We start from the raw sequence: 17,652 nt of genomic DNA, 5'->3' as shown, positions 1-17,652 counted from the left end.
TATGATTGGTAATATTATTATAAATACATTTAATATACTATTTATTGATTTTTTAACAGTATTTACATATTTTTACAGCAGCTCTTAGGACTTATATTTCAACTGGTATCTGGTTACCTGTGGCTTAGTTATTCTAGCGGCAGTTATTCAGGCAGCAGCTTAAAAGGCATAATGGAAGGTGGATAGGAGAGGGCCTAAAAATAATATATACAGAAGATAAGAATAACCATAACTATGGGGCATATTTGTCAAAGGGTGAAAACAGAGGTTACCAAAGTTTACGACAAGAAGATTTTATAGTTCAGTTCACTGTCAGAGAATTTTCGTGGGCTTTACTCAAATGGTGTAAACTGACTTACCTCGATAGTAAGCTTTTGATAAATATTCCCCCCAAATCCCATACAAGTGAATAGAGACCCAGAGTGTACTCTCTAGCGAACCGTAATGAACTCTATTTCCCACTTTGAGAAAACAGCTTTGCAGATTTGAGATTTGTGCCTATAGCCAATAGGATAATATTACACATTTAAATTCTGTCCATTAATTAATGAATAATGTCAGCTGGTCTTTGTTTTTGCACTGTTTATTGCATTACCTCCCCTCAGGCTGATAGCAGCTCATAAAACTGTTTCTTGGCAGAAGCCTTCTGGCATGGTGGGGTTTGTGACCCCTTTGTGATGCTTGCTCGATAAAATAATCTTTCCTGCTGCACGTCCCCATGTGTCTTGTCTCCTAGTAACAAATCTTGGGACTATTCCCTAGTAGAACCCTGCAATAGCCAGCAGCTGTGCCAGTTCAGGTACCTAGGACATGTTTAATGCATAGAATAGTTTATTATTATTATCATCATGTTTACAAAAGTGAACTCTTAAAAGGGCAGGGTAGACTACATAAAGTGGCTGGAATGATAAAATATGTTTTTCTTGTGTTTTCAGCTATATATCTATGCAAACGAACCATGCAGAACAAGGCAAGGCTGGAGCTCGCCGATTATGAAGCCGTAGGTATACTGAGATCATAGCCTGTTACAAATAGGAATTCCCCAACATTCTGAACTAACGATGTCCAAACTTGCCACCCTCTAGCTATTTCTGATCTACATCTTGCTATTCATTGACAGTGTTCTGCTGGTATGAGGTGTTGTTTTTAACATGGGGGAGGCAGATGTTTCCAATGGTTTCCAAGGGTAACTGATGTGTGCTGGTATATAGTTAATGATATTTCTCAAATCCTACAACTAGGAGGGTGGGATAATGTTATACTATCCAAATGGGTTTTCAGTACTGTAGCAGGTGTGCAAAGGGCAAGGTTTGGGTAGAGCAGGGATGGAGTCAGCTTAAATCTTCCTACAAACACAATTGGTCTACACAGAGGGCCAAATTGCACAGATCTAGGGGGTCACGCACTTGGATCAGTTACAGGTATGGAATCTGTTATCCGGAAACCCATCATCCAGAAAATTACGAAACTCAATTTTAATCAAATAATTAAAATTTGTAAAAATAATTTCCTTTTTCTCTGTAACAGCAAAACAGGACCTTGTACTTGATCCCAACTAAGATATAACTAATCCTCATTGGAGGCAAAATAATCCAATTGGGTTTAATTAAGGTTTGCATGATTTTTTTAGTAGACTATGGATATCCAAATTATGGAAAGATCCCCTATCTGGAATGCCCCAGGTCTCAAGCATTTTGGATAATAGGTCCCCTACCTGTACCATATAACATCATCTACAGTGATGGTTCTCCTAAAAAAAGGAGAACCATCTCAGGATTTAACATAATGGCTTTCCTTGTCCTTTAATTAAAATAGGACACTGTTTCTTTAAATGTAATGTTTTTGGTAAAATTTGTGAGCAGTAAAATTACATTTTTGAAAAAGAAAATAAGATGAATTTCCTTTTTGTAACATGAAATGTTGGCTTGTAAGCATGTATGAGGCTTTTGATTTTGATGACATGCTTTAATAGAGTGCAGATATAGGTAGTGGGAGGCGCAGCTGACTGTAAAGAGTACACATGGCTGAGCCCTGGGCCCCCCTGCAGAAAAATGTTGTGAGAGGGCCTAAAACAACCAGTCCTTCTGCCCATGCACCCCCTTCCCAGCCAGACTGCACTGCTTTATTTAAGGTATGAGAGGGACCAGGGAGGGGGGACTAAGGTACAGCAGACCCTGCTGTCCAGGCTCCCCTGCTGCCCCAGTTCCCCAGTAACCGCTGGGTCTGCTATATATATATACCCCAATGCAAATATACAAATGTGCGTGTGAATTTTATCTACATTAGTGTGGAAGTGTATAGTGTACATTAAAGAGTGTGTAGGATAGGTAGTACTCCATTATTGAAGCATTAGACTGGTTACACCCATCATTAAAGGTACAATATACTAAATAAATCCTTTATAAGGATGCTTTATTAAAACCCTTACAGAAATGGCACTAATACCTGGTACTCTTCTGTGGGCACATCGTAAACAATATAAATATAAATGCTTTAACCTCATATATTGCACCTATGTATAATATTCAATTAAAACCATATTTTAGTGAAAACTCCCTTTGTTGTCCATGCATCCACAGAAACCTGTATATTGTAGATTCACTATGGAATTCTGCATGCCACTGTGGGCTGCATGACAAGGAACATTGCATACACATGCAGTATTCATTGGCTGTTAACTTCACATTCAAAATAGTACCAGTAATTGGGACGTATACTCAAAGTCACTCATATAAAGTGCCATGTCCAGACCCGAATGTCATGTCTTCCCTATAATATCTAAGCCATGTGTACACAGCACTGATCTCTTGCATTTATTTTGATGTGTGCTGGCTCCTGTCGGCCATCATAGTCCATCTATGGGTGCGTTACACGCAGCAGTATTAGGGGGCAGCCCTCGGATACCTATATATTAGGAAAATAATGACACTTGTGGCTAAATCCAATAAGTCATGTGACTAGGATGATTGAAATATAGCTCTGCTGTTAGGTTTAGAAAGATCTAAATACTGGGCTCAGTTTTCCTTTAGTATAAAGTATACACCTCAGATTAAACACATGATGAAGAAACTAGCTACCATACTTTAAAGGGGTAGTTCATCAAGTTAGCTTGTAGCAAGGTGTATTATGGTGTAGAATTATAGTTTCTGAATTATTTGCTTTCCTTTCCTAGCTTTCAAATGGGAGTCACTGACCCTAGCAGCCAAAAAACTACTGCTCTATGAAGCTACAATTGTATTCATATTTCAGTCTCTCATTCAAACCACTGCCTGGTTGCTGTTGTAAATATGATCCTAGCAACCTGATAGATGCTAAAATTCCAAACTGGAGAGTAGCAATTAAAAAAAAAAAACACGGATAATAAAAAATGAAGACTAATACTAAAAGTTAATTTGAAGGCAAACAACCCCTTTAATTTAGTGTAAGGGTTTTACCTCTAGGAGGAGTTTATCAGTTCTGAGGTATTGGGGTTATTTATAAGTATAATATTCATATTCAGTAGTGATTTTCTTTCCAGTAGGACCTTTCTGTTATTGTCCCAGGATGCATTACATTGGTGGCTGGCGTGCTCCTCGTTACTGTGCTTTAGAGGTGTGCAATGTTGCTTTGCTATGAGGATACAAAATCAAATATAATTCACCATTTACATTGTGTCCCTTTTTGCATTTTGACTCCTTTGCCAGGAAAACCTAGCAAGACTTCAACGAGCGTTTGCAAGGAAATGGGAATTCATCTTTATGCAAGCCGAGGCACAAGTCAAGTAAGTGGCTATAATGAATGTAAGTTGGGCAGTCAGGCAGCACAGACAGGGTGGATGTACATGCTGCTTGTTTGGCATCTTTGAGCAGGCCACACCCTTAGAGGCAACACCCTTTTGCCTGGTAGGTCATGCACCTTTTTCTTCTTTTAAGAGATTTTTGTGCCAAACAAAATTAATTAGCTATGGTAAGTAGGTAAGCAGAGGAGCTGGAGCATAAGAGACAGGGGCACAACTTCTTCAGGCAAAACACAGGTTTATTTAGGGCCAATTCTTTCCAACATAAACATAAAAAGTTCATGGTTATTATTTGTCCCTTCTTCAGGGCTCTCACCTTCCAGGGTTACTTCCACACTCTGGAACCTTTACGGGGTTTCTCACAGTCCCCAGTGACTTTCACACGTCCACAGTGACTCACACTTGTGAACACTCAAGCTTCACCTTAAGCCTTGCTGACTCCTCTCAGCTCTCATCCACCTGGTCACGACTCCCTCTGCTCCTCGCACTCGCAGTGGCAAGAGGCACCCCCAGCTCTTCTGGGAGTTCCTGACACAGGCAGGCAGCCTTCCTGCTCTGTGCCCTGCTGTGAGAGTGACCTACTCTGAGTCAAGAACCAACTTCAACTCAATCCCCCTTACTGTGTAATCCCACAGCCCTTTATTCACAGATTCATAGCCCTTTATTCACCTGGCAGTTCCCTACAGCTGGCCAACTGAAAACATTTACCGGAATATGGAATGGGGGGTCTTTCCTGCTCTCCCTCCATTCACTCCAGGGACCTATTCATTTGGCTTTTCCTAAGCCAGTAAGCATTTCCTGCTGCAAAACCAGGCATTTTATCTGGTGCTACTTGTATCCCACCTTTAACACTGGTGGAAAACATACCAAACAATGATCTTATTCATTGCATCTCTCACAATATATATATATATATATATTTATGAAAATAAAAATTGCCTGGGTGCCACATGTAGTTAACAAGAATGTTAAAAAGAAAGATCCTTATCAGGAAAACCACAGGTGGAAAACAGGTCCCTAAAAAACGTAAACAATTCTAGAGAGTTTAGAGGAGGCTGAAGGAATTTTGGGAACTTAAATTGGCTGACCTTGCACTATACAGTAAGGGGTAACTTCACCCAGTGGCGTTTGTTGAAAGTATTGAGGATGAGATCAAGGTTTCCTTATGAGAATTGCATTAGTATTACATTATTGCAATGAAATATATAAATATGTCTTTTTATTTCTGTTTGGCAGGATTGACAGAAAAAAAGATAAAACAGAAAGAAAAATCCTGGACAGCCAAGAAAGGGGATTCTGGGATGTGCATCGGCCAGTGGTAAGTTTACATATTCGTTGTCTAAGGAGTCACCAAACACTTCCTCGCATGTCATGGAAATAACTTTTTATATGATTTACCGTATATACTCGAGTATAAGCTGAGTTTTCCAGCACTCAAAAAAAAAAAGGGAATCCTCGGCTTATACTCGAGGCAAGTATCCTACTGGCGCAGGTCCCAAGTAATCCGGCAGTGCTCCTTTCGTATTCCGGTAGTGCTCCTTCGGCGCGCCGCTCGCACTCCGTGCGTACGCCCACATGACGTTTAGAGGAGCTTTGCTGGATACTAAAATTTGCATTCTGCAAATCAGCTAAATCTGTCCGCCACTCCCCGTGCGTCCTGCCGCTCGCCACGCCCGCCCACCTGTGTGTAGTGTGCGTACACCCACATGTCGTTTGGAGGAGCTTTGCCGGATACTAAAATCTGCATTCAGGTAACGGCTGAGAGCAGGTTCTAGCTACACTCCTAGGGATAAACCATCTGACAGTTAATCGCCTAATTGTCGGCAGACTCTTACCACATTCCTAAACCTTGTTAAAGTTACCAGTAGTGATTAACAATGTATGAGGGTCTGCCTGGAACCAATGGGCTCATTTGTTCATTTATGTGTGCAGGATTCCCGTGCCGAGTGTCAGGCATGATGTTTATTGTGCAGCAGAGAGTTTCTCACACTAAATTATTTGCATCCAATAAATTTGTACTTGTCTCACACTTGTATTTGCATCCAATAAATACTTGTAATGAGTTCATCCTAGTAATAGTAGTATTAGTTCTTTTATGGAAAGGAATGCGGCTCTATTTATATACCAGTTTTAATTGCGCCCAACTTGTCTTTAAAACTTTGCAGCACTGATACTACATAGCAATGCCTTGAACCATGCAGCTTTACTGAAGACCGAACATTTTATTCATGTATTCTGTTGCAGGCTTTAATGAGGTCTGCATGCAGTTTGCCTAGTTCAGCTGGTGTTAGAGCTCAATGATGCTGCAGAGCTGCCCTCACATCTAACACCATATTGAAATTGATGTGTGCAATATCATAGGAATGCCAAGGTTATGCACAGTCCAATAGAAATGGGGAGCAAAGCGTGGGAAACAGGAAAGGGCATTAGGATAACAACAGCTTGTAGGTGCCCCTCTTTAGTAATGGCCCCTGAGTGTGTGCTTATTCTTGACTTATACATCTTAATATTATTGAAATAGGAAGTCTTGTCTGGCTTTGCGCAATGAAAACGTTATTCCAAGTACTGTATATACTTGTGTATAAACCGATCCAAATATAATATACTGCATACATAATATATTATGTTGGATGCTTATGTTAGGCTTATACTTGAGTCAACAAGTTTTTCCAGTTTTCTTAGGTAAAATTAGGTACCTCGGCTTATATTCGGATCGGCTTATACTCGAGTATATACGGTATATATTTAATTGTGCTGCTTAAATTAAAAGTTGTGTAGCACCAAAACCCATCTGATTACCCTGGCATTTTTTCCTTCTTTGTGCCAATGGTTTTAGAAAAGTGTAATCGGTTACTAACCTGAACTGATGCCCTAAGACGGGGGTCCCCAACCTTTCTTTCTCGTAAGCCACAGTCAAATGTAAAAAGACTTGAAAAGTAACACAAGCATCATAAAAGTTCATGGAGGTGCTAAAGAAGAGCTAAGATTGGCTATTAGGCAGCCTCTATGCACACTATCAGCTTACAGGGGCTTTATTTGGTAGCAAATCTTGTTTTTATTTAACCAAAACTTGCCACCAAGTCAGGAATTCAAAAATAACCACCTGGTTTGGGGGCACTGAGAGCAACATCCAAGGGGTTGGTGAGCAACATGGTGCTCACGAGGCACTGGTTGGGGATCACTGCTGTATGAGATAATGCCTTACAGTTTCAAGAGCACATTAATGGGCAGACACACCTTTGCACTGGCATATGTTTCTTTACCTGGAGTTTGCTTCCTACTAAGGTAGGTAACGTGCTCTTCTTCATCAGTTAAGTAAGCATCTGTCTTGATTATAAAGATTTAAAATCTGGGGTGACCAAAACTGTACATTTACGCAGGGCATTTTTTACATTTTGGAAAACTTTCTCTGTTTCCAGGGCTTCATGGCAGACTTACTCCCTCTAGTTAACTCAATGAGGGGTGGGTGCAACAGGGGCAAAGTTGGGCACAAACGTTCCATAATATACCACTGTTCCCAGGAAACCCTTACTTGTTTTTTTATTTGGGGTTGGGGCCATTTTTGTATGCCTTCAATGTTGTGTATCTGGTTTATTTGCCAGCCAATTGAATATCCCAGATAGCGGGCCTCCCTTTACCCAACTGCACTGCACATTTCTTAGGGTTGCCTGTTAAGCCAGCAGCCCTGATAGAATCCACAATAGCCTGTGCCCTGGGCAGCTGACTTTGCCAGTCTGTGCTAACGATGAGCAGATCATCAGCAATGTGCAGAATGCGCATCAAGGGGCTTAAGAATAGGTTCCATCAGCCTCTGAAATGTATCTGGGGCCCCATGTAGACCAAATGGCAGTGCTGCATACTGAAGCTGTTTTTACTTTTGCCCTATTAGTTAATTGCAAATGCCCCCAAGGGGTCCAAGCTGCCTGAAGCAGGCAAGATGGTGCCGCTACACTTAGCTTTTCTGCATAAGAGGTGCATGGGGGGGAGCCGTATCGGCTCTTTAAGTTACTAGAAGTGGATTTTTGCTGTTTCAAGTAAAAATTATTTTACCTCCTGCCACTGACCTGTCAGTAATCTTGCTGTTTCCATATGGGAATTTACCGCAGCAAGAGACTCTTGATATTTCCAAGGCTTAATCAGATTTATATGGTATATTTGGCAGGGTTTGCTTTTCCCAGATTTATGCATCCTGTAATAAGGCCCTTGCCTTAAAGATTCTCATTTTCACTATTATACACCTTGGACTGAGCTTCCCAGGCTTCACAGTAGCCTTTTCATTTCTGTCCTGCATTCTGGTAAAAAAAATACCATCCTGTATTTTGATGTTTATTTCCTACAATGTATTAACATTGGCATCAATCATCATTTGATACTTCCTATACCAAGTCTCCTTGGCAATACCCAAAACACCTCTCGGATGTCAGGGTCCTGTGAAACCTCTCTGCAAATATTAGGGGGAACATTTCCCCGATATTGACTTATATGTACCTTGTGATTAATTATATTATTATGTGCTAAAAACATTTTTACTCTTTCAGAAACACTTAGATATTTGAGCTGAAACACAATATATTGCATAGGTGAAACATCAATATCAAACAACAAAAATAAACAACTGCAGACACTAGGAAGGAAATACACAATAATTTGTAACTTACAGCTGTGCATATACATAACAGAATGTGCTACTTACATATCTGTAGATAATAATAAGAGCTTATCGCAAGGGCTCTGTATTGCCTCCTAATGGAGAAAAGTAGCAGTGCTCTAGAGATCAGGCCTTTTGCACAGCTATTACCCTATACACTTGCAAAAATCCCATGCAAAACATTTAATAACATTTCAAGTTTCAAGGTAACTTGCTGCTGTAAAATAAAAGTCTAGATTGAGATACATCTCCTGATAATATATATAATTTCAGTATTAGTGCATTATACCTTTGTAATGGGAGAGGTAACTGTAGAAAAAAGTAGACACAATACAAGACATTAATAGAATATACAATATGCAATTATAATAAAATAATAATAAAATACAAATAAAATAAAATGGTAACATTCAGTAGCATTTTTTAACCCGTAGAGCTTGCACTTCAAGTGGTTGGGCCAGTGGCATACCTTAAAGCCATTATGTACTGTACTATGTAATATGGTATAGTGATTTATTTGTCATCATTTTGCTTGTCTCCCTCCTCAGCCTGGATGTGTGAACACAACAGAGATGGACATTAGAAAGTGCCGCAGAATGAAAAATCCACAGAAGGTCAAAAAGGTGAGTTTACTGTTTTATTCAGCAAATGACTTGCGCTGGGCGCTGCTAGGGTGCTTTGTGCTGCTGGCCTTTGATTCACGCTGGAGTGATCTTATCTGGCTACCTGCCTGCCAATGGTTGCCCCATGCTGCTATAGGAAATTACAGCTATGACACAAGTTGCTCTGATGGGAAAAATGGTTTTGTGATCGAAATTAGTAAAAATTCTTATTCATTATTCACTATATTGCTTTGGCCCAGGGGCTTGATCCCCTGTGTAGGAGGCTTCAGAAGTCACCTCTGCACACGCTGATTGTATATTTAACTATAATGTTTGTTATAATCATATGGCCATCTTGCTAGCCTGTAAAATAAGGAAAGAACGGTCAATGTATGGGAGTTGTTTATGAAATTGTGTTAGATGCATGCAGCCCAGTCTGACTTTTTTCCATCTTCTCCATGTATTCAGTCAGTATATGGTGTGTCAGAGGATTCCCAGTCACAGAGCCCAGTGCACATGGCATCCCATGTGATTAGAAAAACAACAAAAGATGACTTGCGAAAACAGGTTGGTGCTAATATTTGTAAAGTTGTGGTTCATTTTTGGGGATAAGATTAGGTTATTAGTATAATGTATTTGGATTCCTAGATAAAAAATGTTAAGAAACACTGGGTTAAGGAAATAGGGGCTAAATTACAAACCAGCAGCAGTGGTTGGTAAGTGTGCATTGATCAGTTTTGATCCCAGGAGTGCTTTCTTAAGTAAAACTTGCTATATTTGCCATATTTGGCAAAATATGGCAAATCACAGGAGAAACCTGGACAAACGAACTGTTTTTTTCGTTCAAGATATTTCGACTGACAAAAAAAGGACAAAAAAATACTGAATGTAAATTCTCTCACTTCTACAGATTTAGGTGGTAAAAAATCACACAAAATACTATCAATAATCATTGCATGCCTTAGAGCAGTGCTGTCCACATGGCGGCCTGTCGGCTGCATCTGCCCCCCCCCCCCCCCCCCCATCTACTTTGACTGCTTTACATTCTGTTAACTTTAAATCGTAACAGTACCGAGATTAACTGGCCCCTGCATTATTCAGCTTCTGCATTTGTTCACATATGTAAGACCATGCATTGTTCACACCTGTAAGGCCCTGTACTGCTGACGGCAGTTAACCCCCTGCATTGCTCACACCTGTAAAGCCTTGTCTTTTTCACACCTGTAAGATCTCAGACTCAGATTGTGGACTCCCACATTGTTCACACCTCAGACAGTGATGGCATTGTGTCACTGTATATACTGCAGTACTTACATAGACATGATAGTTACCTCTGTCTCCTTCCCTACTCTGTCTGCACTACCCATGTATGCCTGTGTGTGCCATATTCTGCCTGTTCTATGCTGCCTGTGTGTGCCACACTCTGCCTGCCCTCTGCTGCCTGTGTGTGCCATACTCTGCCTGCTCTCTGCTGTCTGTGTGTGCCATACTCTGCCTGTCCTGTGCTGCCTGTGTGTGCCATACTCTGCCTGCCCTCTGCTGCCTGTGTGTGCCATACTCTGCCTTCCCTCTGCTGCCTGTGTGTGCCATACTCTGCCTGCCCTCTGCTGCCTGTGTGTGCCATACTCTGCCTGCCTTATGCTGCCGGTGTGTGCCATACTCTGCCTGTGTGTGCCACACTCGGCCTGCCCTATGCTGCCTGTGTGTGCCATTCTCTGCCTGCCCTGTACTGCCTGTGTGTACCATACTCTGCCTGCTCTACCCTGCCTGTGTGTGCCATACTCTGCCTGCCCTGTGCTGCCTGTGTGTACCATACTCTTCCTGCTCTAATCTGCCTGTATGTGCCATACTCTGCCCTATGCTGCCTGTGTGTGCCATAATCTGTCTGCCCTGTTCTGCCTGTGTGTGCCATACCCTGCCTGCCATGTGCTGCCTGTGTGTGCCATACCCTGCCTGCCCTGTGCTGCTTGTGTGTGCCATACCCTGCCTGCCCAATGCTGCCTGTGTGTGCCAAACTCTGCCTGACCTACACTGCCTGTATGTGCCATACTCTGCCTGCCCTACACTGTCTGTGTGTGCCATACTCTGCCTGACCTACACTGCCTGTATGTGCAATACTCTGCCTGCCCTACACTGCCTGTATGTGCAATACTCTGCCTGCCCTACACTGCCTGTATGTGCAATACTCTGCCTGCCCTACACTGCCTGTTTGTACCCCCTTTCTGTGTCCATAATAAGATTGTTTTAATCTGATTGTATCTGCTCCAAGTGGAAGGTGGGGTTTCATTTCTCGAGAATCCATCTGTAGTCGCAAAAGTATTTGCCAACACCAGAGTTGAACCCTTTGCATGCCACATGTGTTTGTCTTACCATGTGAACTTTGCAGTTCGGACTGAGATGCCAGGGGCCCACCAGAAAACCTTGGACCATAGGCCCACGTTCTAAACTATTAATCCTCCTATACTTACTCAACCTCTCCTCCCTCAACCCCTTTATTATCCAAGTCTCTTTTCTCTATCCTTCCATCTCTTTTTCCCATACAGAAATAGGGATAACCATGCAATTGGCCAAATAGTTAGAAGCAATAGGGCTCACTGACACCTGGGCCCACCAGGAGTTTTCCTAGTATCCTGGTGGGCCAGTCCAACACTGCTCCTTTGTATCATTAAAGGAGAAGGCATGCTAGAATCACTCGGGGGTCATTCTAGTCACCTAACTCCTGCCTTGGGCCGGCATTCCCCTTTTCCTAAAAAAACACAGCCCAGATTACTAAATGCCAAGCATCCAGTATAGAACCGTCTCTATGATTTCTGTACTGTACATACACTGTAATAGAATTGGTGAAGAAGGCCTAAAAAAAGGCAGCGAGAAGCTCAGCAAACAGTACCTCAGGGCAGGTGCATTTTTGGATGAAGAGGAGCACCAGCCCAGGGGTAAGAATTAAGCAGCTTGGATCACCCAATCCACTAAAATTAACACAATGTGAGTTAATGGGGGGGGGTTTTAGGATGCAAAAAGGATAAACGCTTTGTGCCCAATAAAAGGTTCCCCATACTGTAAGAACAATGAGATGCACAGGTAAACAGTAAATGTTACCGTTTCAAATGGTCGACAGATTTAAGACTTTGCTGCAGTCAGCGTAGCACATATAACAAATCACATAGGTTAATTATAAAAATTCAACTTACTGAACAATTACCACAAGATACTATTCTATACATTGTAAAGAAGAACTGAGGAGATGAGTCATGAAGCTCTAACATGGAAAAAAGCAAAACTCTGCATTGTGCCCCTTCCTCCAACCCTTCCAATTTGGGCCCATTTAGAAGGCAGCTAAATCTGAGGAAATGTTGGGTAACTGGTGTTTCATGCTTCCTGTACCATTAGAACAGTCTTATAATAGCTCCATATCTGTCTGATCCTGGGCAGTACAGTGTGGCCTGCTGTAGCTAAGCTGCTGAGCAAGTGACTTTGCATTTTATTTTAAACCTACATAATAAAAAGCTCTTTTTTTTTTTTTGACAAATCTAGAGATTATAGCTAAAGCTGGCTGGCTACATATCTACCTGCAACGTAACTTCCAAGGGCTGGGTCATTGCAAAGAAGTCAATTAAAGTCTTCAAAAGAAAGAAGGAATTAAAGCCCCCCAATTTTTATATATATATATATAGAGAGAGAGAGAGAGAGAGAGAGAGAGAGAGAGAGAGAGAGAGAGAGAGAGAGAGAGAGAGAGAGAGAGAGAGAGAGAGAGAGAGAGAGAGAGAGAGAGAGAGAGAGAGAGAGAGAGAGAGAGAGAGAGAGAGAGAGACGTGACAATTTCATTTATGAGTCCATTTTCCATATTTATGTGTAATTGAAATGTCACACCCTGGAATCCCTTACCACATTATTCAGTCACTTTGTGCCAATGGATAAGCAATATTCACTGCTTAACAACATTAATAGAGAAGCCCCAGCCCAAGTACTTAGTCAGAACTGTAATTTCAAGATTATTTTATGTACATTTATTATTATATGTACTGTGTATTTCTGTAATTTTTTATCCACTGTACTTTTATGGAGATACAGGTATGGGACCTGTTATCTAGAATGCTCAGGTTCCTAAGAGCTTTCCATAATTTGGATCTCCATACCTTAAGCCTTGCACAAAATAATTTGAACATTATTTAAATCCAATAGGACTGTTTTGCCTCCAGAAAGGATTAATTATATATTAATTGGGATAAAGTACAAACTGCTGTTTTATAATTACAGAGAAAAAAGGAATTATTTAAAAAATGTTTACTTGTTTGATTAATTTGGAATCTATAGTCCTGTAATTCGGAGCTTTTTGGATAATGGGTTTCCAGATAATGGATCCCATCCCTGTATAGCCACATTGGGTAATCTTGCCATTGTCCCAGCTTTACTAATTTTACCTTTCTTTCCCTTTATTTTACAGATTAATTTTCTGAATGTTCAGATAGATCGACATTGTTTAAAAATGTCCAAAGTAGCCGACAGGTAAACCAACATTTTCCATTCATGCTACTACATGAAATGAATACGAATCCAAAAAGGGTAGAGAGCAAAATCAAGGAAAAGTAAAACTACAAATTGTGTTTTTCCACGTTGCCCACAGATAGAAATCAGCTTTACATCGGCAGTGAGGCACAGATATTGGAAACAGTGTTTTCACTCAGTACAAAAGGAACCACTACTTAGCCTAATGTATATAGATTTCTGAGTTTCAGAATTTTAATGGAAGCCATGTCTGTATGCGCTAAGGGTGTTTAATGACCAATCAACAGAGATGGATACTGTTCATTTCTTTGTGCCGCATTTCATTAACGAAGCCCTTGTGCTGAAGAGAGCACTCGATTGGCTGTAATACTTTAGTTTACTGCATAGTAGGGTAGAGGATCCCTGTACTTTAGACATGTCAGGTTAAGTACAAGTTTACATGTTACTGTGCAACAGAATGGCAGCTTGGTGGTGTGGCACAGTTCACCAGCACTGTCACCCTTTTCTGCCCTATGCCACATTGGTAAATGAAATTCAGTGGCAATGCTGGACCCAGAAAGTTCGTAACATTCACAAAACTTGCCTGGCACCATTAATAGAGCACTTCGTTTTTACTTGCTGTGATTTAGTTTTATGATAACATTAGTGTTATAATAACATACATCTAACTGGCTGCTATAGATACATTTTCCAGTGCAAACCTTGCCCCTCTTACTATATACCTTTAATAATGTGTACACTAAGTACTGGCACTTATAAGGTAAATGCCCATGTAGTGTAACAGCAAGGAAGAACTCCTATAGTAGGTTGTAGCAGTTGTATTACAGGTTTTTGGGTGTCTACAGAACTTGTCATGAGACACTAAGGTACAAAATATTGTAAGGGCACCAAAATACTTTAGTATACAAAGTACTGCAGCACCATCATTTCTAGTATTGTTTATTAACATATATGACTTCTCTTTGTACAGCTTCATTGCATTTACAGAACAGTATACAGAATATGACCCCTTTCTTACCCCTCCTGAACCCTCCAATCCATGGATAAGTGATGACACGACTTTCTTGGACTTAGAAAATAGGTAAAATATAAGCTGCCTGCTGCATTTTAACTTGCTCGGGGAAAGTTGCTCAACATAGTTAAACCATGGTTAGCATTGCTCGCGGTAGAGTAAAGTCAGACATGCACAAACATTTATAAATACTGGGCAAATTTACACCTGGTTAGTCACCATAGCAACCAATCAACTAATGGCTTTTTTTTTATCCAGCTACAGTTAAACAGTAATAATAAACATTTGATTTGTTGCCATGGGTTTCTGTCCAGGTGCAAATTTGCCCAGTTTTTATAAATGAGCCATAGAGTGTTCTGGTTGGCCAGTTCAATGCTGTTCCAGTTTGTCTCTCAGGCCCCCTTTTTAAATGACTAGCACAATTCCACTAAAGTAAAGTCGATCATTGCAGACTATAAATAATTTCAATCCATGACTCCTATTACCTATATGGGTAGTGATTGACTACTAGGAAGGTTTATCCACACACTGATTGACAAATCAATGCAATATGGCAATATGCATCAAGCAAACACCCATATGTTAGTTAGGTTGAAAAAAGACATACGTCCATCAAGTTCATCCTTAATGCCTATATATAACCTGCCTAACTGCTAGTTGATCCAGAAGCTTCTGAAGCCTCTTCAATTTAGCACAGAGGGGGAAAAATTCCTTCCTGACTCCAAGATGGCAATCGGACCAGTTCCTGGATCAACTTGTACTAAGAGCTATCTCCCATAACCCTGTATTCCCTCACTTGTACTGAGAGCTATCTCCCCTACCCCTGTATTCCCTCACTTGTACTGAGAGCTATCCCCCCTACCCCTGTATTCCCTCACTTGTACTGAGAGCTATCTCCCATACCCCTGTATTCCCTCACTTGTACTGAGAGCTATCCCCCATACCCCTGTATTCCCTCACTTGTACTAAGAGCTATCTCCCATAACCCTGTATTCCCTCACTTGTACTAAGAGCTATCTCCCATAACCCTGTATTCCCTCACTTGTACTGAGAGCTATCTCCCCTACCCCTGTATTCCCTCACTTGTACTGAGAGCTATCTCCCCTACCCCTGTATTCCCTCACTTGTACTGAGAGCTATCTCCCCTACCCCTGTATTCCCTCACTTGTACTGAGAGCTATCTCCCCTACCCCTGTATTCCCTCACTTGTACTGAGAGCTATCTCCCCTACCCCTGTATTCCCTCACTTGTACTGAGAGCTATCTCCCCTACCCCTGTATTCCCTCACTTGTACTGAGAACTATCTCCCATACCCCTGTATTCCCTCACTTGTACTAAGAGCTATCTCCCCTACCCCTGTATTCCCTCACTTGTACTGAGAGCTATCTCCCCTACCCCTGTATTCCCTTACTTGTACTGAGAGATATCTCCCCTACCCCTGTATTCCCTCACTTGTACTGAGAGCTATCTCCCCTACCCCTGTATTCCCTTACTTGTACTGAGAGATATCTCCCATACCCCTGTATTCCCTCACTTGTACTGAGAGCTATCTCCCATACCCCTGTATTCCCTCACTTGTACTGAGAGCTATCTCCCATACCCCTGTATTCCCTCACTTGTACTGAGAGATATCTCCCATAACCCTGTATTCCCTCACTTGTACTGAGAGCTATCTCCCATACCCCTGTATTCCCTCACTTGTGCTGAGAGCTATCTCCCATACCCCTGTATTCCCTCACTTGTACTGAGAGCTATCTCCCATACCCCTGTATTCCCTCACTTGTACTGAGAGCTATCTCCCCTACCCCTGTATTCCCTCACTTGTACTGAGAGCTATCTCCCATACCCCTGTATTCCCTCACTTGTACTAAGAGCTATCTCCCATACCCCTGTATTCCCTCACTTGTACTGAGAGCTATCCCCCATACCCCTGTATTCCCTCACTTGTACTAAGAGCTATCTCCCATAACCCTGTATTCCCTCACTTGCTAAGAATCCATCCAGCCCCTTCTTAAAGCTATATAATGTATCAGCCAGCACAACTGATTCGGGGAGGGAATTCCACAACTTCACAGCTCTCACAGTAAAAAATCCTTTCCGAATATTTAAACAGAACCTCCTTTGTAGAGTCCGTTGGAAGGACCTACTGGTAAATAAAGCATTAGGTTTCTCTGAGAATCAATATAATACCTTTGTTTTAAAATTAATGATCATATTCTTGGATATTGTGATTTTCCCCTATACAAGAATAACTAATTTACATAAATTATAAATCATTTGTATGTATGTACTGACAAAGTAGTCAGTAAGATGCAACCTGGTCATCAGCACAAGTGAAGAAGTAGTACCATTAAGCCTGCTTGGAACACTGGGCTAGCTGGTTTACTGAGATTTCTCCTGCAGGAACAAATGTCCCTATATAATGTAGTTGGTCTTTCTAACAGAACACATGTGATACTGATATTGTATGAATCATATTGTACAGATGTTGTTCTCTCCCCTTGTTCTTAAAGCAAAGAGCCAAGCCAGCAGCGTGTAAAGAGGTGGGGTTTCTCACTCGATGAAGTACTTAAGGACCCTGTTGGGAGAGAGCAGTTCCTCCGGTTTTTGGAGTCAGAGTTCAGTTCTGAAAATCTCAGGTGTGTATTCTTCATATCTTTATTACAGTACCGGTACTATCACATACATGACAGAATCTATGCCCTTCTGTGCAGACATATTCAGTAAATCAAATTTAGATACGCACGGTTTTTGAAAGTGGTTCCTATGCAATTTCCAGTGGTAGATGTGTCCCTGGAAAGTGAGAGATATCCAGATCTACAGGAAAAGCACTTTGGTTAAGGAGAAACTTCCTATTTTGTACGGAGATTTATACAAGGAAATCGCGGAAAGAACAGAGAAATTCCAAACTTTCCATTTTCATGGAATAACCTATAGACTGAGCCTCACTCATTTTGTTTTAAAGCACAGTATGCTAATCAGATTCCTAGCTGCCAGAAGGTGGAAATCCAGTCACTGTACTGTACTACCCTGGCGGTGCTCTAAAATGCAGTGGGTGAGGCTCAGTTTGTAGGGTTCCATGGAAACGGAAATTCAGGAATGATGCTGAGCT

The 17,652-nt window shown here is 41.3% G+C and overlaps 1 protein-coding gene across 3 annotated transcripts in view; it reads left to right on the top strand.

Moving 5' to 3' along the window:
- The window catches only part of rgs6 (regulator of G-protein signaling 6), a 194,293-nt gene that overhangs the window by 151,962 nt on the left and 24,679 nt on the right, over positions 1-17,652 (top strand). For all 3 annotated transcript variants that reach the window (XM_004917248.4, XM_002936882.5, XM_012969437.3), the window contains exons 7-14: positions 936-1,000; positions 3,684-3,760; positions 5,012-5,093; positions 8,972-9,046; positions 9,494-9,592; positions 13,467-13,528; positions 14,499-14,609; positions 17,054-17,179. In XM_004917248.4, coding sequence (XP_004917305.1) covers positions 936-1,000; positions 3,684-3,760; positions 5,012-5,093; positions 8,972-9,046; positions 9,494-9,592; positions 13,467-13,528; positions 14,499-14,609; positions 17,054-17,179 — 697 coding nt within the window. The remainder of the gene's footprint in view (positions 1-935; positions 1,001-3,683; positions 3,761-5,011; positions 5,094-8,971; positions 9,047-9,493; positions 9,593-13,466; positions 13,529-14,498; positions 14,610-17,053; positions 17,180-17,652) is intronic.

This window comes from Xenopus tropicalis, chromosome 8 (assembly GCF_000004195.4).
Source record: "Xenopus tropicalis strain Nigerian chromosome 8, UCB_Xtro_10.0, whole genome shotgun sequence".
Classification (NCBI taxonomy): domain Eukaryota; kingdom Metazoa; phylum Chordata; class Amphibia; order Anura; family Pipidae; genus Xenopus; species Xenopus tropicalis.
The sequence above is the reverse complement of the archived record's forward strand: the minus strand, read 5'-3'. Positions and strand labels throughout refer to the sequence as shown.